Source organism: Nicotiana tomentosiformis, chromosome 1 (assembly GCF_000390325.3).
Source record: "Nicotiana tomentosiformis chromosome 1, ASM39032v3, whole genome shotgun sequence".
Lineage (NCBI taxonomy): Eukaryota > Viridiplantae > Streptophyta > Magnoliopsida > Solanales > Solanaceae > Nicotiana > Nicotiana tomentosiformis.
This window is the reverse complement of record NC_090812.1, coordinates 158,303,910-158,328,471: the sequence shown is the minus strand read 5'-3', so window position 1 is coordinate 158,328,471 and position 24,562 is coordinate 158,303,910. Positions and strand designations below refer to the sequence as shown.

The window sequence follows — 24,562 nt, the reverse complement described above, 5'->3', positions numbered from 1 at the left end:
AACTGAAATTAAAACACTCAAATACCCTAACCCAGGCTTTTATCATATTTTAATAACACCAGAACAAACACAAAAGGAGAGAGGAACAAACCTGATGGATGTAAATTTCTTTCAATAGGAAAAAGTAGGAATTTCGGCTACAATATTCTGAATCCAAAATCCGAACGAGAAAACAACCACAAGAAACCGAAGAAACATAGAACCACACGACCGGAATCCGGAATGTTTGAACTCTAACTCCCACTGCCTCAAACGAACCTCGAACAAAACTCGAGTCGACAAACGACTCAATCGAATTCCATACTTGACACCCGAAATCCAAAGTAAAACCAATGAAGAAACCAAGTCGAAGGAGAAATTGAAGAACTATATTATTATTATTTTTGTTTTGTATTTTTTTTTTGGAATTTAAACTAAACTGTTAAAACAAAAATAAAAAAATGAAGAGAAGTCCTTTTCTCAAACTCTAATTTTCCCCAAAAAACTTTTGTTCTCCATTCTTCTTCCTTCTCCTTTAGACCTCAGATATATATATATATATATATGGCCCTCTCCAATCTTCTTCCCCTGCTCTCAAAAATCCCTAAATTGATGAGATATGACAGATGTAGGGAGTAGATCGAATGTAACTCGATCCTACGCCTCACATTTTTCCTATATCGCCAAACAAAAAATGAATCTGAAAGAGAAAGAAAGAGAAAGCGTGAAATCCGGAAGGAATAATTCTGTTTCTTGTCAGAAATCCGTTAGGATTAGAGTGACGTGGAGAAAGGAGATGAGTAATGGATCATGTGGGGAATTGGGTTCGGGTCTTTGGCGGGTTTGGGTGGAGTTGAGGCGGGCAGAGGCATTTGGTGAAGAAAGGGTGTTGCTGGTGGGGGGATTAGGGTTGTTAGGAATTAGGTTAAGATTTGATTTATATTTGGGGTGAGGGAATTAACTGGGGCCGTTGGATCTGAGTGGGATGAGTGGCTAAGATTAAAGGGGAAATTAGGGCGGGTTAATGGGTTTGGTCGGCGAGTCAGGCATGTTTAAAGAGTTGGGCTGGGCGATTTGTGGGGTATTTGGGCCATTGAGAGCTTTTGGCCCAGTCCGGTTTTAAGGCTAAAAAGGGCTTCTTTTCTTTTCTTTGCTTTCTTTCTTTTTTAAAAAAAACAAATCTTCAAAATTAATTAAAAATCCTAATTAAGTCCTAACTTTGTCTAATTTATAGAATTAAACTTAATTATCTATGTCTACTGCATAAATAATTAATTAACTTAAAACTAAAGAAATAAAATTACTAATTTTAAAACTAAAAGCTAAAATGTAAAAATGAACAATATTTTTTTGATTTTTTGTTTAATAACGCAATTAACTTATATAATTAAATCCTAAATGCAATTAAGACCTAAAATGCTATGCATGAAATATTTTAGACATTTTTGGTATTTTTCTCATGATTTTAAAATGTTAAATACGCAACTAAATGCAAGCAACAATTAACAAGAAATTCCTAAAAATTCTATAAAAATTAAAATAATTAGAAAAACATATTTTAAAGTTATAGGAGTATTTTCCGTCGGGCAAAAAATCACGTGCTCACAGCTGCCCCACTTTACTCGGAAACACGAAGAGTTTTCGGGCAAAGATAAAGTGAGAAAATACGAGCAATTTTTGCATGTTTGGATACTCCATGGGAAGCGTTTTGAAAGAGTTTGACTGAACCTTGCTTCGTAGGTTGCCTACATATCCTTGGCTATAAAGGAATCTGGTCATTGTAGTTCTGGAGAATGATGGAAGGACAAGTTGGAGAGTCGAGTGAGGTACCGTTCGAGGCTATGGTCCATGGTCCTGTTATTACATCAAAATCAAAATGGAAAGAAAACTAAGCAAATCTATCAGCTATAAATTACAAGATCCCTATCCATAGGTCTTCAAGACTTGATTTTGAATGTTCTACAATTCTGTTGTGCATCTCGAACTGTCGAACCGCATTCTTGGGCGGGCTTCTGCTACTTCTAACTTGAACTTGCCATAAATTCCATCATTCTCCAGGTGGGCGCCTGATGCTGCCTTAAAACTTGAAATAACTTCCCTCGTTCTCCAGTGGGCGCCTGATAATGACTTGTACTCGAAATAATTCCCTCATTCTCCAGGCGGGCGCCTGCCAATGACTTAAAACTTGAAATGAATTCTCTTTTCTCCAGGTGGGCACCTTCTCACTTAAAACTTAAAATGAATTCCCTAGTTTTCCAGGTGGGTGCCTGATGTTGACTTAAAACTTGAAATGAATTCCCTTTTCTCCAGGTGGGCACCTGCTCACTTAAAACTTGAAATGAATTCCCTAGTTTTCCAGGTGGGTGCCTGATGCTGACTTAAAACTTGAAATGAATTCCCTCATTCTCCAGGTGGGCGCCTGCTCACTTAAAACTTGAAATGAATTCCCTAGTTTTCCAGGTGGGTTCCTGATGTTGACTTAAAACTTGAAATGAATTCCCTCATTTTTCAGGTGGGTGCCTGATGACTTAAAACTTAAAACGAATTCCCTCATTCTCTAGGTGGGCGCCTGCTAACTTAGAACTTGAAATGAATTCCCTCATTTTTTAGGTGGGTGCCTGATGACTTAAAACTTGAAATAAATTTCCTCGTTCTTCAGGTGGGCGCCTGATGACGCTAAAACTTGAAATGAATTCCCTCATTCTCCAGGTGGGCGCCTGATAACTTAAAACTTGAAATAAATTCCCTCGTTTTTCAGATGGGTGCCTGCTGACTTAAAACTTGAAATAAATTCTCTCGTTTTTCAGGTGGGTGCCTGCTAACCTAAAACTGAAATGAATTCCCTTGTTCTTCAGGTGGGCACCTGCAATCATGACAACACAGACAAAACAGAGAAAATTTTCTGCCCTAGTTTATGCCAGGAACATTCTAGAGTGTTAGTTGAATCCCATTATCCAGGAGGGTCCTGAAAACTTAAAACTGAACTTATCTGGAACATGCTTTCCACATGGGGATTCCTGGCAAAGCGAACAAGATTTCTTGCCCCTGCTTAAAACAAAGAAAATTTTGTCAGTTTGAAAATGTGGCGGTTAGTTTGTGGCATCCTTGCTGAAAGTGTCTGCTTCTGCCACTACCCCGCTTCATTTTGATTGGCTGCTTCGGGCTACAAAGAATTGTTTGACCTTTCAATCGGACCTCGACCACAAAACCTCTAAATGACTTGAATCCCTTACACTCAACTCGTCGTATGGCACTTTCATTCTGACAACTGTTGAACCTTTGCATTTCCTACAAATTCATGAATCACTTGACCACCTGAACTTCAGTTACCACTGCATTGCTCATTCTAAATCATGTCACATGTGATGTGCCTGTCCGAATTTTGCTTGGGCAAATAAAAAGCTGGTAATGAGCTTTAAAGTCCTTTGTTGCTTGCTTAACAAAAGACTAATTTGACAGAGACTTAGAAAAATAGACCCAAAAGAAACGAAGCGAAGTGACTCTGGGAATTAGGAATAAAAAAGAAAAGAGAAAAAAAATGACTATTTGAAAAAAAATGGAAAAGATACTTATCTGAATGAAGCAACTAGCTCCAATGATCATGACATGCATTTCGGATTGATCAGCCTAATCCATCCAACTAATCACATTTCAGTTCATGCCATGTCTTCATACTTCAAAACCGGGTTTCCATAATTCAATTTCTCTGTAAAGTCATGAACCCCATTCGGCTTGTAATGGCCCGAGGGGTTTTCACTATCAAACCTCTCTCATTTGCTCCTATCTCAACTCATTGTCGCCTTATTTGAATAAGACTCTCTCATTTGAATTTTCTCTCGACTCACCATCACCCTATGGTGCCCGTGAGGGTTTTCCACCAATAAGACTCTCTCATTTGCATTTTCTCTCGACTCACCATCGCCCTATGGTACCCGTGAGGGTTTTCACCAATAAGACTCTCTCATTTATTCACTTTTCCTTGTGCCCATGAACAAAGGTGCTACCCATGATGTAAATAATACCTCCATCTCACTTGACTTGGCATCCTCAAAGTTGATCAGAAGGTCTTTCTTTGGACTGTAGTGTAGGTTTTGGACAGGGTTAGAAAGAAAGGTGGTATAAGGCTCAACATGACTTAAGATGAAAGGGTTCAAAATTACAACTTTTGGAATCAGACCTATTGCAAAACTAAAACTTCTGCCCCAGTTTTTTTTGAATCTGGGGAATTTTGATTTTTTTTTGATGGAACTGAACCTCAGAGTAAGGCTGCCTACGTATCCTTAAAAGGAATCAAGTCTAACGTAGTTCCAAACTAATTTTTTTTTAACTCTACTTCTGATTCCAAAAGAGGGGTATGAAAGAAAACAAATAAGGCTCAAAAGGGGTAACAAAGGATAAAAGTGCTTGGGTAGCAGAATAAAATGCCTTCGTCATTCCAACTTTGAACACGGCAAGTACAGAATGTGATTGAAAGTAAGCAAAGAAGTCATACATAATACCTCTTGATTGCATCAGAATTGATAGCCATATCTACACATTTGCCTTCTATGTCTGTTAAATACAAGGCACCATTGGGCAACACCTTTGTCACAATGAACGGCCCCTGCCAGTTTGGGGCAAACTTGCCTTTAGCTTCAGCCTGATGTGGAAGGATGTGTTTCAATACTAGCTGGCCCACTTCAAATTTTCGAGGACGCACCTTCTTGTTGTATGCTCTTGCCATTCTTTTCTGATACAATTGACCATGACATACTGCTGCCAATCGTTTTTCATCAATCAAACTCAACTGCTCTAGCCGGGTTTTGACCCACTCATCATCATCAATTTCAGCTTCTGCAACAATCCGAAGGGATGAAATCTCAACTTCCGCAGGTATGACTGCCTCAGTTCCATGCACTAGCAAATAGGGAGTTGCACCTACTGAAGTGCGAACAGTAGTGCGATAACCCAGTAAAGCAAAAGGCAACTTTTCATGCCATTGCCTAGAACCTTGCACCATCTTGCGAAGTATCTTCTTTATGTTCTTGTTAGCAGCCTCAACAGCTCCGTTTGCCTTAGGACGATACGGAGTGGAGTTTCGATGCATAATCTTGAACTGTTGGCATACCTCTTTCATCAAATGACTGTTGAGGTTAGCCGCATTGTCTGTGATGATTACCTTGGGAATTCCGAATCGGCAAATGATATTTGAATGAACAAAATCTACCACTGCCTTCTTGGTCACGGACTTGAAAGTTACAGCTTTGACCCACTTGGTAAAGTAATCAATAGCCACCAGAATAAACCTATGCCCATTCGATGCCGCAGGCTCAATTGGTCCAACGACATCCATGCCCCAAGCAACAAAGGGCCAAGGTGCAGACATTGTGTGTAACTCAGATGGCGGGGAATGAATCAAATCACCGTGCACCTGGCATTGATGACACTTACGAACAAATCTGATGCAATCACGTTCCATGGTGATCCAATAATAACCTGCTCGAAGAATCTTCTTTGCCAAGACATAACCACTCATATGTGGCCCGCAAACTCCGGCATGCACTTCGGCTATGATAGTCGAAGCTTGTTTAACATCTATGCACCTTAGTAGTCCCTGATCTAGAGTCCTCTTATACAAGATTCTTCTGCTCAAAAAAAATCCACTAGCCAGACGTCGAATGGTTCTCTTTTGATCACCTGTGGCGTGTGCCGGATATATCCCTGACTCGATGTATTCTTTGACATCATGGAACCAAGGTTCACCATCAATTTCCTCTTCAACCACATTACAATAAGCGTGTTGATCATGGACTTGGATATGTAGAGGGTGTCACACCTCCTTTTTCCCGCAGGGGGATAGGGGATAAGGGAGTTTTTCCAAATTAAGTGACATTAATCGAAATGAGATTATTTATTTATTTCAGAGTCGCCACTTGGAATAATTTATGGTGTCCCAAGTCACCGGTTTATTTTAAAATCTCAAATCGAGGAAATTTGACTCTATTTATGGTCCGCGAATACAGAAGACGGGGTAAGGAATTCTGTTAACCCGGGAGAAGGTGTGAGGCACTCTCGAGTTCCGTGGTTTTAGCACGGTCGCTCAACAATTAATACTTGGCCTAATTATCTGATTTATTACATGTTTTAAAATCTATTGTGCATTACCGTTTCTATACCGCTTTTAATATTTATGGAATTTATTTCTAGAACAAGTCACGATGTCGTACACTTGTCATTTTGGCACACATCGCAAACCGCGCCACATGAAATGCACCCGCGATTTACGACATGCTTATTTTTATTATTGTTTGAAGTTATGATCGGGCCACATGAAATGCACACCCGAATTGGAGATTACGTATCGTGACCATGCCACGGGAACCGTACCCATGGCCACGATAATTTATATTAATCGCGCCTAAAGCAAGCTACGAGGTTCATGAGTGATTATTTTCCTAAGTTTGAGATCAAGCATGAAGGTTTAAGAACGATTTATTGTGACCAAACTACAAAATTGATTAAGCTAGTAGAGTTGTTGCTGTTGGGTAGTGAAATGGGCAATCGGTTGAGGTAACTATGTTTGGACCTAACAAGGCGTTTGACAAACAACTGCCGCACTACTATTTTATTAGTAATATTGATTAACATGTTTGGTGCATGACTGAGGCCACTCATGAACAACAGCGACCTAATGAGTTTCAGAGTCCATTTGACTCTTTAAGTTAATTCAACGTATTGGGCGGTGACCCAAGTAAATCAATTTTGGCCCCTATTGAGGCCTAGCATGTCCAAACATTGAATTTCTTTTGTCTCTAATCACCTGTGATGAAAATGTACATTTACTTAACATTTACAATACTAATTTGAACCATTTTCATCAAACAAAGTACTCATGAATTAAAGAATGAACTACTCATATGGAGGAAATCTCAAATTATGGAGGAAATCTCAAATTACAACTAAATGGCTACAGATTTGATGTTTCAACAATTGAAATTAATATTACAAACCATACATGTCATAAATGACCAATTCTTAAACTCTGCCCTTTATATTGACACTTTTATACATGAACTTCAGTTGGTTCCATAAGTGTTCCCAGAATTTAATTAACCAAACAGTTTGAACAGTAATTAGATCTGCAAAATGTGACTTCTAACACAACTGATTTCAAAATACAAAAAGCTCTTTAGTCACTAATTAGCATACTTCGATAGAAATCTGACATATTCAAAGCAAGCATATGGAATATAGTGACCGAATCATCTTAGATTCAAAGCGAAATGTAACATTAACGCCTATTCAATAACAAACACTCACAGATCTCAATTCAAGTTCAAAGCATACATATTCTTATAATTTCATGACATCAAAATCAAACAGAAGCATAATTTAAGGAAGAAAATTACCTCGACAGCAGCGGAAACAATAAAAGCTGGACCAAATAAAGGTTAAAAAAAAACTTTAAGAAGAAGCTCAACAACTCAAATGGAGAAAAGCAGCAATAAGTTTGGATTCCACATCTCTTTTGAAAAACCCAGGAAAGAGAATTAGCTTTCATATCTCAATTCAAAATTCCAGTTGCTCAGTTCTCTTGTTTCAACCATTTCGTGTGTGCTTCTGATTTTTCCCTTTAACTCCCTGAATTGCGTGTGTATATGAATGTGTGAGAGAAGAGATCAGTGTGTTGGTGAGAGAGTGACCATGGAGAAGCGGGCTGCTAGGAATGGTGTCGAAGGAGAGGGGAAGTTTTGTCCAAAAAGAGGGAGACCGTCTCTGTTGTGGTTTTTTTTCCTCTCTTCCTTTAGGGATTTAGGTTTTCTTTTATTATAAAAGGGTTGTGGGTTAGGGAATGGGTAAATGGGCTGAAAGGAGGAGTGGGCTGTCAGAAATTGGGCTCAAGTTTGGGCCAAATTTGCCTTTAAAGGTGGCCCTTTAACTCTACAAAGCTAAAATTTTAATTTCTTTTCCTAAAATGTCATACCATAAAAATGTAAAATCAATCCTAATTAATTAAAATATCTATATTATGACATGAAACTATTTTTGTATTTTCAAACATATGTTAAAAAATTAAAACTAAAAGTTGACTGAAATCCTATTAAAAATAAAAATAAACAATTTTTTTTTGAAATATTCCTTTTAAAAGTTACGCGGGTCAAAAATTACATGCTTACAGCTGCCCCTCTTTGCTTGGAAACACGAAGAGTTTTTGGAGCAAAGAACAATAAGCAACGTAATTGATTTATGACCCGATGCTTATTCAAAACGAAACAAAGACGGATAAAAGATTGTTACCGAGCCCTGGTATTTGAGCTGCCTACATATCCTTGGCTTTAAAGGAATCAGGTCACGTGTAGTTCAGAGGTGAATGAAGTAATGGAGTGTGTGGAGAGGATGACAGAGTCGAGTGAGATACCGTTCCGTCGAGGTTCCGGTCCGCGGTCCTGTTATTACATCAAAATAAAAAAATAAAAAAGACTAACTAAGCCTGTCAGCTATGAGTTATAAGATTCCTATCTATAAGTCTTCTGAAGCTTGATCTTGAGGCTTAAATGGTTCTTCATGCAGACTTTTGATTTGAACCTTGCTGCTTGCTAACTGCAGGTGCTGATTCATTCTTCTACAGCTTCTTCGGATCAAGACCGGACATGCGGTGCTCGTGTATTCATCCATGTCTTGAGCAGTTCATGTCTTTCATCGGCTTATGCATTTTGGATTCACTTCTCTTTTTTCTTTTTTTTCTTTTATTCTGGATTGAGACTTCTTCATTTGGTCATCTCGGACTGTCAGCTCGCATTCTTGAGGCGAGCTTCTACTACTTCTAACTTGAATTGAATTCTTAAATGACTTCCCTCGTTCTCCAGGTGGGCACCTGATGACTTAAAACTCGAAATAAATTCCCTCATTCTCCAGGTGGGCGCCTGCTGACTTAAAAAACTTGAAATAAATTCCTCCATTCTCCAGGTGGGCGCCTGACTTAAAACAGAAATGAATTCCCTCATTCTCCAGGTGGGCGCCTGCTGACTTAAAAACTTGAAATAAATTCCCTCATTCTCCAGGTGGGCGCATGTGCTGACTTAAAACACAAATGAATTTCCTCATTCTCCAGGTGGGCGCCTAGTGTTGACTTAAAACTTGAAATGAATTCCCTCTTTCTCCAGGTGGGCGCCTGATGCTGACTTAAAACTTGAAATGAATTCCCTCGTTCTCCAGGTGGGCGCCTGATGCTAACTTAAAACTTGAAATAAATTCCCTCATTCTCCAGGTGGGCGCCTGATGCTGACTTAAAACATGAAATGAATTCCCTCGTTTTCCAGGTGGGCGCCTGTTGCTAACCTAAAACTTGAAATGAATTCCCTCGTTCTCCAGGTGGGCGCCTGATGCTAACTTAAAACTTGAAATGAATTCCCTCGTTCTCCAGGTGGGCGCCTGATGCTAACTTAAAATTTGAAATAAATTCCCTCATTCTCCAGGTGGGCGCCTGATGCTGACTTAAAACATGAAATGAATTCCCTCGTTTTCCAGGTGGGCGCCTGTTGCTAACTTAAAACTTGAAATGAATTCCCTCGTTCTCCAGGTGGGCGCCTGCTGACTTAAAAACTTGAAATAAATTCCCTCATTCTCCAGGTGGGCGCCTGTGCTGACTTAAAACAGAAATGAATTCCCTCATTCTCCAGGTGGGCGCCTGATGTTGACTTAAATCTAAAATAAATTCCCTCGTTCTCCAGGTGGGCGCCTGATGACTTAAAACTGAAATGAATTCCCTCGTTCTCCAGGTGGGCGCCTGCAAATGACTTGAAAATTAAAACAAATTCCCTCATTCTCCAGGTGGGTGCCTGATGACTTTAAAACTTGAAATTAATTCTCTCGTTCTCCAGGTGGGCGCCTGCAACTACAACAAAACGGAAACAACAAAAGAAACTTTTTCTGCCCCAGTTTACACTAGGAAGATCTGTGAGTTATTAGCAGAACTATGAATTACCTATGATATTGATGAAGGATGCAATGATGAGAGAAAAATTGAAGACTCGACTAGGATGTGTGTCTCCTAAAGAAATAAAAATCTGAAAAACCCAAACTAGGAAGTGCGTCTCCTAAATTTGAGATTGAGCTTGCAGAAAACTATAAACTAAGCTTGACTAAACTAAAAACTGACCCTATTCTCCAGGCGGGACCCCTGATTTCAAGAAAACTAAAGATTGATGACTCAAGAAAACTAAAAGTTGACCTTTGTTTTTTTTTCTTTCAGACTTCCCTTTTTTAAACTTATTATCCTAGGAGAAAATTCATCATACTAGGTCTTTTTTTTTTTGGTATCTTAGGAGAAAGATTAATCAGACTAAGACTTCTATCCTAGGAGAAAGTTCATCAGACTAGGTTTTCTATCTTAGGAGAAAGATTCATCAGACTAAGACGTTTATCCTAGGAGAAAATTCATCAGACTAGGTTTTCTATCTTAGGAGAAAGATTCATCAGACTAAGATTTTGATCCTAGGAGAAAGTTCATCAGACTAGGTCCTTTTTTGTTATCTTAGGAGAAAGATTCATCAGACTAAGACGTTTATCCTAGGAGAAAATTCATCAGACTAGGTTTTCTATCTTAGGAGAGTGATTCATCAGACTAAGACTTCGATCCTAGGAGAAAGTTCATCAGACTAGGTCTTTTTGTTATCTTAGGAGAAAGATTCATCAGACTAAGATGTTTATCCTAGGAGAAAATTCATCAGACTAGGTTTTTGATCCTAGGAGAAAGTTCATCAGACTAGGTCCCCTTTTTTTGTTATCTTAGGAGAAAGATTCATCAGACTAGGTCCCTTTTTTTTGTTATCTTAGGAGAAAGATTCATCAGACTAAGACGTTTATCCTAGGAGAAAATTCATCAGATTAGGTTTTCTATCTTAGGAGAATGATTCATCAGACTAAGACTTTGATCCTAGGAGAAAGTTCATCAGACTAGGTCTTTTTTTGTTATCTTAGGAGAAAGATTCATCAGACTAAGATATTTTTATCCTAGGAGAAAATTCATCAGACTAGGTTTTCTTATCTTAGGAGAAAGATTCATCAGACTAAGATTTTGATTCTAGGAGGAAAAATGTGAAGAGCAATGGCAATATTTTATGCACACTAGCAAGACAAATAAAGGCAAAGATTTGAGAAACTTCCCTTTTGTCGGCTCTTCTCTTCTTTTTTTCTTTTTCTTTCCTTTCTTTTTTTTTTTTTTGGAAACCCAAATTCCTTGCATTGCTTTGTTCCTGTTTCAAACAAAAAAAATTTTGTCAGTTTTAAAAGTGGTGGTCGGTTTGCGGCCTTGAGTCTTGGGTGGCTTGACTTTGTGATCATACCACTTTTGGAAGACTGACTGCATTGGTAGTTGGTTGCACTGCTGGGAGACTCTATTTTTCCTTACAAGGGACTTTTACTTTCTGTATCAACCATGATTATTTCACACCCAGCATCATTTTTATTTGTGGCTCAGTCAGCCTTATCTCAAAAAGAGATTTCTTTTCTTGGATAACCTTTCTGATATCTTGAATGGCTTTGCTTTTGAAGCAATTTGTCCATCAGAGAGAATCACAACTGGTAAGAGCCTTTTGCATGATGTGCACTCTTCATAGTCATTGTTCGGTACTTCAGAGAATCTCTGATTAACCTTGAGGTTATCTTTGCTTGCTTTACCCGAATAGGTTGACAATAGTCTTTTGGGGGGAAGCCTTTGCATGAATCCTCAATGCATGTTGACTGTAACAACTGAGTGTGCAGGCCAAATTTACCTTGTGCAACTGAAAAGCTGGTAGCAGATTTTGAAATCTTTTCCTGCTTGTTTTGACAAGGACTGACTCAGAGCGAATGACACAATGATGCGAAGAAACAATATTAACAAGAAATACCCCTGTCGGGAAGGAAAGGAGGAAGATTTTTTATTTTTTTATTTTTTATTTTTGGGGGGGAGGGGGGCAGCTAGCTTTTATGATCATGACATGCATTTTGGACTTAGCGGCCTGATCTTCCAAACTGATCAAATCTTTCCTTTTACCATTCCTATGACATTTGAAGTCGGGCTTGTTTGTGCCAATTCTTTGCATCAACTTCATGACTCACTTTCGACTAGTGGTGCCCCGAGGGGTTTTCACCGACAAGTCTCTCTCATTTATTCATCTATGCTTACCGTCGTCTTACAGTGCCCGTGAGGGTTTTCACTAGTAAGACTCTCTCATTTTTTCTACTTTATTTTTCTTTTTCTTTTGCTTTCTTGTATGAGCAACTTGACAGTGTCCTATGTCGTGTGACAACTGCTGCTCTTTGCATGCGTTTCTTGGCATTCTTGAAGGCATATCGGGAGGTCTTTATTTGGAAGATTTTTGGATAGGGTTGGAAAGATGGGTCGGCATGGAGGCTCTAAGTAGACTCAATATGATGGATTGTACACTTTACAACTCTTGGAATCGACTCTTTTAAAAGTGAAATAAAATCTTTTCCCCAGTTTCAGATATTGGGGATTTTTGGATTTTTTTTTTGAATTCTTATTTGGCTGGACCGAACCGTGTAAGGCTGCCTACGTATCTTTTTTTTTTAAAGAATCAGGTCTAACGTAGTTCAAACATCTGACCTAACTATTATTTTTCATCTTTCTTTCTGCTCTTTTTTTTTTCTTTTTTCGTTTTTTTTTCTTTTTTTTTTTCAAAACAAGTTGCCCAACTTCTATTTTCTGGGGGCATGAGCTTTTTGACTGTTCTTTTCTTCTTCTTTTTTTTTACTTGTACTTTCTAAGAGTTGCCCCAGTTTGTACTCTTTGGGCATGGACTCTTTTTTTTTTTTTGGACTTTTAACTCTAAACTTGATTCCAAAAGAGGGTGGTCGAAGAAAATAACACATGCTCAAAAGGGGTAACAAAGGGTATAAAGTGTTTAGATAGCACAAAAAGGGCCTCCCAGCCTCGAGAACGCCAAACATATTATCTTTTGCGGTCACAACATTGATAACCATGTTTGTCTTCTTGGTTTGTCGTGGTCGAAAAACACTTTCCATCCCTTAATGTCAAACTTTCTAATAAACTTCAATTGATTCTTCCTCAAACCCGACCTTCATAATGATTTGAAGGTAAAGATCATTAACCTCCACGGGTCATTTTATTCGAGCTTAATTCCCAAGTGTTTCAACTCTTTATTCATCCTCAAAAGTTCCTTTTTCTCATTTATCCAATTCAAGCTTAAATCAGTTTTCTAAGATCTGGCCAAAAGTTCCGCATGCATGTCATGTCACTAGAACTAGCGGCGAAAGAACTAAGCATAGAATGAAACAAGGACAAACTGTATTTCATTGAATAACGGATAGAAGGATTTGACAATAAGACAAACAAACTGAAATCCGAGTTACGACCCTAAAATAACCCGGCTAATGAAAATAGCAACAAAACGGACAAACAAGACTCACACAAACAAAATAGAGGGATAGAAGGGTTTGACTCAATAAAACAAATAAAATCTGGATCACACCCTGGAATAACCCAGATAATAGAAAAAACATCAAAACAAGCTACCAAGATTCCTTCCTAGTGAGGAGGGAATGACTTTTCAATTGCTAATCTTGACATTTAGCCACAAATTTGCTCATCAGAATCACCATGGCCTTCTCCAATTTCAGTCGGCAAATTCCCGAGAGGATTCTCATACTCCATGTCACCACACATCATCCCCACAAAGTGTGCATCATCATGTGCATGTAAAGGATTCTGCGTGATATTCTGGGTGTCATTATCTTGGATCACAATCAGTTTTTCCTGGATCATCCTTTCTATTTCTCTTTTCAAATCCCGACAACTTTCAACATTGTGCCCATGGGCATTGGAATGGTATTCACACCTTTTAGAAGGGTCAAAGTTTCTTGCACGTGGGTCCACATGATTTGGAGGAATAGGTGCAATCATGTCATAATGCTTTAATTTCTCAAACACATTTGCATAGGACTCTCCTATTGGTGTAAAATTATCTTTCAACCTTTGTTCCCCTCTATACCCCTGGCTCCGTTGTGGGTTATAGGGCATTTGAAAATTTTGTGGAGACTGGTGGAGATTTTGCGGTGCTGGTGCTCGCCTTCTGGGGTGTCTTGGTGGCTGGACAACATACTGAAATGGAGCAATAGAGTATTGTGGGTTCTGAGGTGGATAGTAGTGCTCAGGGGAATCATCGGAAACCTGATGAGGCTGCTCATACCTTCGAGATGTTCTCCTAGGACCTCTTCTCGACCTTATTGTCATCATGGTTTCTTCATCCTTCTCATTCGTGTCACTAAAATTATCAGATTCAATCTTTACAGCCTGAGTTGCAGCTTTGAGAACTGCTTGACTTATAATTTTGCCTGTCTTAAGGCCATTCTCAACCATTTCCCCAATTTTGATTGCTTCCGAGAAGGATTTGCCCACTGCGGACATCATGTTTTGGAAATAATCTGGCTCTTGAGCCTGAAGGAAGACAGTGATTAGCTCGTGGTCATCCATGGGTGGCTTAACTCTAGCCGCTTGCTCCCTCCATTTAATGGCATATTCCCTAAAACTTTCAGTTGGTTTCTTCTTCAAGTTAGAAAGGGAATTGCGGTCTGGGGCGATATCGACATTGTACTGGAATTGTCTGACGAAGGCCCGGGCCATGTCATCCCAGACATGCCAGTGAGAGGTGTCTTGATCAATAAACCATTCAGAGGCCACCCCTGTCAAGCTTTCCCCAAAATAAGCCATTAGCAATTCTTCATTTCTTCCTGCACCTCTTAGCTGATTGCAATACCTTTTCAAGTGAGCTATGGGGTCGCCGTGTCCATCATACTTTTCAAATTTGGGGATCTTGAAACCAAGTGGCAAACGAACATCGGGGAACATACATAAATCCTTGAAGGCAACACTCTTCTTACCTGCCAACCCTTGCATATTTTTCAACTGCTGTTCTAAGCTTTTCATTCTTTGGGTCATTTCTTCTTGTGGCATCTTACGAGCAGGATTCTCAATCTTTGCAGGAAGATCAAATAGGTACGAGTGGTACTCAGGAGAATGGTATTGTTCTTGCTCGGTAGCAAATTGTGACTCGTGAGTTTTCTTTTGCACCACCGTCGGTTGTGGGATGGTGAAGACGGGTATAACAGTAGTGGTTGTCTGATTGGTTGTCAATGGCACACTTTGGGAGTGCGCAACAGAAGTTTCAGTTGTAGTCATACAGTTGGGATAAAGACTGAACCCAGGTGGATAGGATTGATCGGGCAATGAGACCGGAATGGTAGTAGTCAAAATGGATGTGGACTCTGGGAAACCATGAATAGAAAAAGGCGGTCCTTGGCCATTGGCCCATGCTTGACACATTTCAGTCATTTGCTGCTTCAGTACTCTATTTTCCTCAACCACAGTAGACTCCTGTAGAACCCTCTGACCCTGAGTCTCTTGAGCACTTGTAACAGCTTCGATGCCAGTTGTCAATGGCATTTTTCCCTTGGATATTGTGTTGCCAACTTACCATAAACCGACCACCTCAATCTTTCTTTACAATTCAAAACAAGAGACACGTTAGAATGGACTCAGTCGGTCCTTATTATTATCATCATTTTTTTTTCATTTTTGTTTTTGGTCGATCGAACCTGATGTGGGTTGCCTACGTATCATGTGGGAACATGAATCAGATCGTGCGTAGTTCGGGAAGATTAAGAATAAAGGAAATAAACTAACTATTTTTTTTTCTAATTTCCGAAAGAAAGACTTATAAAGAAGAAAGAAAATATTTTTGGATTTCGATTTTTTTTTTTTAATTTTTGAAAAGAAAGACTTCTAAAGAAGAAAGAAAATATTTTTTTTTGAATTTTGAATTTTGATTTTTCTTTTTCGGAATTTCGAAAGAAAAACTTCTAAAAACAAAGAAAGGAAATATTTTTGGATTTATGGACTTTTATTTTGAATTTATGAAAGAAATACTTCTAAAGAAAAAAAAAAGAAAATATTTTTGAATCTTGAATTTTCTTTTCAATTTTCGAAAGAAGAATGAAAATATTTTTGGATTTTGGGAAGAAATTAAGAAGAAAATGTTTTTGTATTTTTTTAAAAAAAATTGGGGTCTAAAAGAATGGCTTTCTAAAGAAGGAAGTAAAGGAAAATATTTTTCGATTTTTTTTTTTTTGAGAATTGTGGTCTAAAAGAAAGACTTTCTAAAGAGGAGGTAAAGGAAAATATTTTTGGATTTTTTGAAAATTGTGGGCCGGAACCGATGAGGTTTGCCTACGTATCTCACATCCGGTGAGAATCAGACCGCGTAGTTCTGCCAGTTTTGACGGAACAAGGAAACCTGAATTTTTATAACATTGGCTTATTTTCTCTCCTTTTTTTTTCAAAATTTCGGCAGAGTTTCGAAATGTTTTTTTTAAAATACCTACCTCACTCTTGTTATTTTTTCTTTTTCATTTTTTCCTTTCTTTTTTTGATTTTCTTTCCATATGCTAGCAGCCAGTCAACATGCAAGCCGAAACAAATGAATACACAAGTAGCACTTAAAATGCATCAGGATGGTCTTTTAATTTGGGTACACCTGTCCTGGACAGACCCAACCCCTGTGTTGAGTCCCAAAGTCAAATGCACGTGATGCAAACAAACGTTCCTAATAGGGATCCGGTATGAGGCTATGTTATTCTAAGTTTAAATCCTGGGTGTATTGTTCTAGACCTGGCTTACCCGAGCGGACAACTCGAGCCGGGGGGGCAGCGTACCGGGAATCCAGAAGCTTCACCGGCTTTGCAACTTGTCCGAACCTCGTTCTAAAATTAGGATATGACTCTAACAGAAAAGAAGCCACGCGAAGCGCACGCTTCCCAGAAGATTTAGAAGACTCAGAGAGAAGAAGGGCTTCAGAGCAATTTATATACAATTCACACAATATCAAAGCGGTAAAAAAAAGCGGCATTTAGCACATTAGGCTCAAACACGTAAAAATCAGACAATCATGAAAGCCAATCATAACAGCTATTCTAAGCTCGAATTATGAACCCTGAACCAGAGATTCTGGGTTCGATCCCCAGCAGAGTCGCCAGAGCTGTCACACCTCCTTTTTCCCGCAGGGGGATAGGGGATAAGGGAGTTTTTCCAAATTAAGTGACATTAATCGAAATGGGATTATTTATTTATTTCAGAGTCGCCACTTGGAATAATTTATGGTGTCCCAAGTCACCGGTTTATTTTAAAATCCCAAATCGAGGAAATTTGACTCTATTTATGGTCCGCGAACACAGAAGACCGGGTAAGGAATTCTGTTAACCCGGAAGAAGGTGTGAGGCACTCCCGAGTTCCGTGATTTTAGCACGGTCGCTCAACAATTAATATTTGGCCTAATTATCTGATTTATTACATGTTTTAAAATCTATTGTGCATTACCGTTTCTATACCGCTTTTAATATTTATGAAATTTATTTCTAGAACAAGTCACGATGTAGTACACTTGTCATTTTGGCACACATCGCAAACCGCGCCACATGAAATGCACCCGCGATTTACGACATGCTTATTTTTATTATTGTTTGAAGTTATGATCGGGCCACATGAAATGCACACCCGAATTGGAGATTACGTATCGTGACCATGCCACGGGAACCGTACCCATGGCCACGATAATTTATATTAATCGTGCCTAAAGCAAGCTACGAGGTTCATGAGTGATTATTTTCCTAAGTTTGAGATCAAGCATGAAGGTTTAAGAACGATTTATTGTGACCAAACTACAAAATTGATTAAGCTAGTAGAGTTGTTGCTGTTGGGTAGTGAAATGGGCAATCGGTTGAGGTAACTATGTTTGGACCTAACAAGGCGTTTGACAAACAACTGCCGCACTACTATTTTATTAGTAATATTGATTAACATGTTTGGTGCATGACTGAGGCCACTCATGAACAACAGCGACCTAATGAGTTTCAGAGTCCATTTGACTCTTTAAGTTAATTCAACGTATTGGGCGGTGACCCAAGTAAATCAATTTTGTCCCCTATTGAGGCCTAGCATGTCCAAACATTGAATTTCTTTTGTCTCTAATCACCTGTGATGAAAATGTACATTTACTTAACATTTACAATACTAATTTGAACCATTTTCATCAAACAAAGTACTCATGAATTAAAGAATGAACTACTCATATGGAGGAAATCTCAAATTATGGAGGAAATCTCAAATTACAACTAAATGGCTACAGATTTGATGTTTCAACAATTGAAATTAATATTACAAACCATACATGTCATAAATGACCAATTCTTAAACTCTGCCCTTTATATTGACACTTTTATACATGAACTTCAGTTGGTTCCATAAGTGTTCCCAGAATTTAATTAACCAAACAGTTTGAACAGTAATTAGATCTGCAAAATGTGACTTCTAACATAACTGATTTCAAAATACAAAAAGCTCTTTAGTCACTAATTAGCATACTTCGATAGAAATCTGACATATTCAAAGCAAGCATATGGAATATAGTGACCGAATCATCTTAGATTCAAAGTGAAATGTAACATTAACGCCTATTCAATAACAAACACTCACAGATCTCAATTCAAGTTCAAAGCATACATATTCTTATAATTTCATGACATCAAAATCAAACAGAAGCATAATTTAAGGAAGAAAATTACCTCGACAGCAGCGGAAACAATAAAAGCTGGACCATATAAAGGTCAAAAAAAAACTTTAAGAAGAAGCTCAACAACTCAAATGGAGAAAAGCAGCAATAAGTTTGGATTCCACATCTCTTTTGAAAAACCCAGGAAAGAGAATTAGCTTTCATATCTCAATTCAAAATTCCAGTTGCTCAGTTCTCTTGTTTCAACCATTTCGTGTGTGCTTCTGATTTTTCCCTTTAACTCCCTGAATTGCGTGTGTATGTGAATGTGTGAGAGAAGAGATCAGTGTGTTGGTGAGAGAGTGACCATGGAGAAGCGGGCTGCTAGGAATGGTGTCGAAGGAGAGGGGAAGTTTTGTCCAAAAAGAGGGAGACCGTCTCTGTTGTGGTTGTTTTTCCTCTCTTCCTTTAGGGATTTAGGTTTTTTTTATTATAAAAGGGTTGTGGGTTAGGGAATGGATAAATGGGCTGAAAGGAGGAGTAGGCTGTCAGAAATTGGGCTCAAGTTTGCGCCAAATTTGCCTTTAAAGGTGGTCCTTTAACTCTACAAAGCTAAAATTTTAATTTCTTTTCCTAAAATGTCATACAATAAAAATGTAAAATCAATCCTAATTAATTAAAATATCTATATTATGACATGAAACTATTTTTGTATTTTCAAACATATGTTAAAAAATTAAAACTAAAAGTTGACTGAAATCCTATTAAAAATAAAAATAAACAATTTTTTTTTTGAAATATTCCTTTTAAAAGTTACGCGGGTCAAAAATTACATGCTTACAGAGGGTCGACATAAGTCTTATCCGGATGGTGTAACATTAACTCTAGAGTAGCCAAAGCATCGGCAATCTCATTATGAATCCTGGGAATATGCCTGAATTCTACTGAACTGAATCGTTGACAAAGATCATGCAGACACTGTCGATACGGTTTGAGCTTCAAATCCCGAGTCTCTCATTCTCCCTGAATCTGGTGAACCAACAAATCTGAATCTCCCAAAACCAATATTTCCTGAACTCCCATGTCTATAGATAGTCTCAAACTCAAAATGCATGCCTCGTATTCAGCCATGTTGTTAGTGCAATAAAATCGAAGCTGAGCTGTTATGGGGTAGTGATGCCTTGTTTCAGAAATGAGTACAGCCCCTATTCCGACACCTTTCATATTAGCAGCTCAATCAAAGAAAAGTTTCCAACTTGGTTTTTCATCATGATCAGCCTCGTCAACATACATCACTCCTTCATCAGGAAAATAAGTCTTCAGTGGCTCATATTCTTCATCCACCGGATTCTCGGCCAAATAATCGGCCAGGGCTTGGGCTTTCATCGCGGTCCGAGTCACATAGATGATGTCAAACTCTGTGAGTAAAATCTGCCACTTTGCCAATCTTCCTGTGGGCATAGGCTTCTGAAAGATATACTTTAGAGGATCCATGCGAGAAATGAGGTAAGTAGTGTAGGATGACAGATAATGCTTCAACTTTTGTGCCACCCAAGTCAGGGCGCAACATGTCCTTTCAAGAAGAGTATACTTAACCTCATAAGGAGTGAACTTCTTGCTGAGATAATAAATGGCTTGCTCTTTCTTGCCCGTGATGTCGTGTTGACCCAACACACAACCGAAAGAATTATCCAATACTGTCAAATAGAGAATTAAAGGTCTCCCAGGTTCTGGCGGGACCAGCATAGGTGGGTTTGACACGTAACTCTTAATCTTACCAAATGCTTCCTTACACTTATCAGTCCACTTAACCGCAACATTCTTCTTCAGCAACTTAAAGATGGGCTCACAAGTTGTCGTGAGTTGAGCAATAAACCTGCTGATGTAGTTTAACCTTCCTAGAAGGCTCATCACCTCGGTTTTGTTCTTTGGCGGTGGTAATTCTTTGATGGCTTTGATCTTTGATGGGTCCAACTCAATACCGCGTCCACTGACTACGAATCCCAATAGTTTCCCGAACGGGACACCAAATGCACATTTTGCCGGATTGAGCTTGAGGTTGTACCTGTGGAGCCTTTGGAAAAACTTTCTCAAGTCTCCAACATGGTCGGACTGCTTCTTTGACTTTATGATCACATCATCTACATAAACCTCAATTTCCTTGTGTATCATGTCATGAAATATGGTAGTCATTGCCCTCATGTAAGTTGCCCCAGCATTCTTCAAACCAAATGGCATTACTCGGTAGCAGTATGTCCCCCATGGTGTGATGAATGCTGTCTTTTCTGCATCTTCCTCATCCATCAGGATCTGGTGATATCCCGCGTAGCAATACACAAAAGACCCAATTTCATGCTTGGCACAATTGTCGATCAGAATATGGATGTTCGGCAATGGAAAGTTATCTTTTGGACTTGCCTTATTGAGATCACGATAATCAACACAGACCCTGGTCTTACCATCTTTTTTTGGTACTGGCACGACATTAGCTAACCAAGTGGGATATCCGAATGACCTTTGCGTCAAGCTGCTTTGTGATTTCTTCTTTGATCTTCACACTTATGTCAGTCTTGAATTTTCTTAACTTTTGCTTGACTGGAGGGAATGCCGGATCAGTTGGCAATTTATGAACTACCAAATCAGTGCTCAAACCCGGCATGTCGTCATACGACCATGCAAAAACTTCTTTATATTCCAACAGTGCTTTGATTTATTCTTCCTTAATGTGTGGTTTGAGATGCACACTTATCTTGATTTCCCTGATATTATCTTGATCTCCTAAATTGATTGCTTCAGTTTCATTCAGATTGGGCTTGGGTTTTTCTTCGAAGTGATTCAGTTCTCTACTGATTTCCTGAAATGCTGCTTCTTCATCATATTCTGTTTCATCATCACACTCTACTTCTCAGATTGTTATTTCGGAATTAGATTGGCTTTTAAGATTTGGCTGAAAATTCCTCATGCATGTCATGTCATTGAAACCAGCATAAAAAGAACTGTACAGAAAAAAGAAACAAAACCAAAATGAAACGCTATCAGGAATAATGGAAAACGAGAAATTATATTTCATTGAAAATAAAAGGATAGAAGGGTTTGTACATCAAAACAAGCAAAAAATAAGAAATCTGGATTACAACCCTGGAATAACCCAGATAACAGAAAGGAAAACAAAGCAAACTACCAAAACTCCTTCCGAGTGGGGAGGGGAGTTGCTTTCCAATTGCTAAGCTTCACATTTGGCCCAACGAGCTGCACATCGGCATTACTGGAGCCTTCCCCGATTTCCACCATATTAACCTCATCACACAGACTCTGGAACCTTTTGATCAACTCTTCATCAAAGTCGACCACAGGTTTTGGGGCTGCTGATATTGGGCGTTTTGTGACCCCTGGCTTGACAAAAGACTTGGAGATATGTGGAACAGGCTTAGGAAGTGACCATGCCTTTCTTTTCAAATTTTTTTCCTTTTTCATGTCCTTCCCTGTGAGAGTGAATCCCAAACCAAATGTACCGAATCTTTTGCGTGGACACACCGGATGTGCAATACCCTGTAGAGACAAACCCAGGCCTTTGCCCGGCACAAAACCATTCTTCAACATTTCATTTGCTACCATGACGGACGTGGAGGGTAGCTTTGGACCTGGAATGCATTCTCCTTCAGGAATCTTCTCGACAGACACTGTTTCGAACGTTTGGTACACCCAAGGCCCTTTATCATCTTCAACTTCAATAAATGGAACAATTGTGTCATTATAAGCAAATAAGTTCTCATCACCGTGCACAACTATTTCTTGCCTGTCCCATTCGAACTTTACCATTTGATGCAGAGAAGACAGGATTGCCTTGGCAGCATGTATCCAGGGCCTGCCCAATAACAAGTTGTAGGAGACAGCCACATCTAGCACTTGGAACTCCATAGTGAACTCAATTGGCCCTATTAACAATTCGAGCATTATATCACCGACAGAATCTTTCCCTCCTCCATCAAAGCCTCGAACACATACATTGTTCATGTGGATCCTTTCAGTGCCGATCTTCAACTTTTGCAAAGTGGACAGAGGGCAAATATTTGCACTAGAACCGTTATCAACCAGTACCCTTGAGATAGCAGAATCTTCGCACTTCACTATGAGATAAAGAGCTCGGTTGTGCTCTGTACCCCTTATAGGAAGTTCATCATCTGAGAAAGTGATCCTGTTTGCTTCGAAAATCTTGTTAGCAATCTTTTACAAGTGGTTCACCGTGATCTTATCAGGAACATGGGCCTCATTCAAAATCTTCATCAGGGCTTTGCGGTGTTCATCTGAATGTATCAGCAAAGACAAAAGGGAGATCTGAGCTGGTGTTTTCCTTAACTGCTCTACAATGGAATAGTCTTGCATTTTCATCTTTTTCAAGAATTCTTCAGCCTATTCTTCGGTGACCGGCTTCTTTACTGGGATGTGGCCGTCCTTGAATGGCTTGGCTTTCCTCAGTTCTTCTGGGTAAAACATCTCCCAGAACGAGTTATTCCTCCGATTTCATTGACTTCTTTCTCTACTTCTTTCCCTTTATATGTTACTATCACCTGTTTGTAATTCCATGGGACGGCCTTTGTGTCAACCATTGGTAATTGGGTCACTGGCTTAATAATAACGGGGGTAATACGAGCCCCTTCCACGATTATGACAGGCTTGCCTGGGACCCCTGGCACGACCACTTTTTGCTTCTCCTGGTTCGCTTCAACATCAATCGGAGGCCCTTTCACAACCAATATAGATGGCTTCACGTTGAGAGCGCTTAGCTTCTCCGACACCATTTCAACTGTCAAGGGCATTGCTTCTGCAGAATCTGGAGCTTTAATTAGATTACTCTCGCTAGCCCGGATCATCATGACAGACTTGGAAGAGTTCTTGGGCTCCCCATCCCTATGAACTATCTCGATCATATGTGTCTCTGCATGGCCCGACAAAGGATTTTGGTTGATGTTTGGTGCCTCCGGGATCTGGACCACAATTTGATTTGTATCAATAAGCTCTTAGATCGCCCTCTTCAAATTCCAACACTTCTCTGTGTCGTGCCCTGGGGCATCAGAACAATATGCACATCTGAGGGAATAATCGAGGTTCCGTGGAGGTGGATTTGGTATCTTTGGCTCAATCGTCCTCAAAACGTCCAACTGCCTCAGCCTTTGAAATAAACTGGTATACGACTCTCCAAGAGGGGTGAAGGTTTCTTTACGCTGCTGCCTCTCTTTTCTATAATCTGGCCTTGGTCAAAAGCTTGGACCAGTATGGTTTCGGTATGGTTGTGGGGGTGGATAAGGATTTTGTGGAGTTGGAGCACGCCATTGCGGGTAAGGAGGGGGTTGCGCATATGACTGTGCATGGTGAACATGGTATTGGGGTGGTCTGACTGAATATTACGGGTCTTGTGGTGGGAAATAATGTTGGGATGGATTATATGGAGCTTGGGTGTAGGCTGGAGGTTGGGGTCGAGGTTGGGTGTATTGGTGAGGCGAACCGCTTGGGCCATGCCCTGATCCAGAGACAAACATAGGGACATCATCTTTCTTCTTTTTACCTAACAGGCTTCTGGTGCCACTTTGAATTACCTGTGTGGTTGCTTTTATGGCGGAGTAACTAATGATCTTGCTTGACTTGAGTCCCTCTTCCACCATTCCTCCTATCTTTACCATATCGTTGAAGGACTTACCTATGGCTGAGATCAAATGGCCAAAGTAAGTAGGTTCTAAGGCTTGAAGAAAGTACTCAACCATCTCACCTTCTTCCATTGGAGGATTGACCCGTGTAGCTTGTTCTCTCCATCTGAAACCATATTCCCTAAAGCTCTCACTGGGCTTCTTCTCTACCTTGGTCAAAGATAGGCGATCCGGGATAATGTCTATATTGTACTGAAAGTGCCGAGCAAAGGCTTAAGCCAAGTCATCCCATGTGTACCACCTGCTAGCGTCTTGGCGGGTGTACCATTCTTAAGCCGCCCCACTCAAACTCTGACTGAAATATGCCATTAATAATTCGTCTTTCCCACCGGCGCC

At 39.5% G+C, this 24,562-nt stretch overlaps 4 protein-coding genes and 1 long non-coding RNA gene across 7 annotated transcripts in view; 2 read left to right on the top strand and 3 right to left on the bottom strand.

Moving 5' to 3' along the window:
* Positions 1 to 883, bottom strand: part of LOC138904153 (uncharacterized) — a 5,876-nt gene extending 4,993 nt beyond the window's left edge. For both annotated transcript variants that reach the window (XR_011413386.1, XR_011413387.1), the window contains exon 1: positions 92 to 883. This is a non-coding gene — a long non-coding RNA (uncharacterized lncRNA). The remainder of the gene's footprint in view (positions 1 to 91) is intronic.
* The window catches only part of LOC104088648 (putative disease resistance RPP13-like protein 1), a 140,136-nt gene that overhangs the window by 78,857 nt on the left and 36,717 nt on the right, over positions 1 to 24,562 (top strand). The window lies entirely within an intron of this gene.
* LOC104092742 (putative disease resistance RPP13-like protein 1) overlaps positions 1 to 24,562 on the top strand; it is a 99,486-nt gene that overhangs the window by 41,850 nt on the left and 33,074 nt on the right. The window lies entirely within an intron of this gene.
* On the bottom strand, positions 2,803 to 4,978 carry LOC138891800 (uncharacterized). The gene is made up of 2 exons (XM_070175522.1): positions 4,479 to 4,978; positions 2,803 to 2,842 (listed from the first exon to the last, which is right to left on the bottom strand). The coding sequence occupies exons 1-2, from the start codon at positions 4,976 to 4,978 to the stop codon at positions 2,803 to 2,805; spliced, it is 540 nt and encodes a 179-aa protein (XP_070031623.1).
* LOC104108577 (uncharacterized) overlaps positions 21,430 to 24,562 on the bottom strand; it is an 11,512-nt gene continuing 8,379 nt past the window's right edge. The window contains exons 2-5 of the mRNA XM_070175519.1: positions 24,119 to 24,332; positions 23,093 to 23,509; positions 21,706 to 22,748; positions 21,430 to 21,520 (exon numbers count right to left, since the gene is read on the bottom strand). Of these exons, the coding sequence (XP_070031620.1) occupies positions 21,430 to 21,520; positions 21,706 to 22,748; positions 23,093 to 23,509; positions 24,119 to 24,332 (1,765 nt within the window). The remainder of the gene's footprint in view (positions 21,521 to 21,705; positions 22,749 to 23,092; positions 23,510 to 24,118; positions 24,333 to 24,562) is intronic.

Bases quoted from the DNA above. Each gene is read 5' to 3' on its own strand.
- LOC138891800 (XM_070175522.1), bottom strand. From the start codon at position 4,978: ATGGTGCAAGGTTCTAGGCAATGGCATGAAAAGTTGCCTTTTGCTTTA. The intron at 2,843-4,478 runs GTATTATGTATG...TCATGATTGCAG, and splicing joins AATTCTGATGCAATCAAGAG to GTGCCCACCTGAAGAACAAG.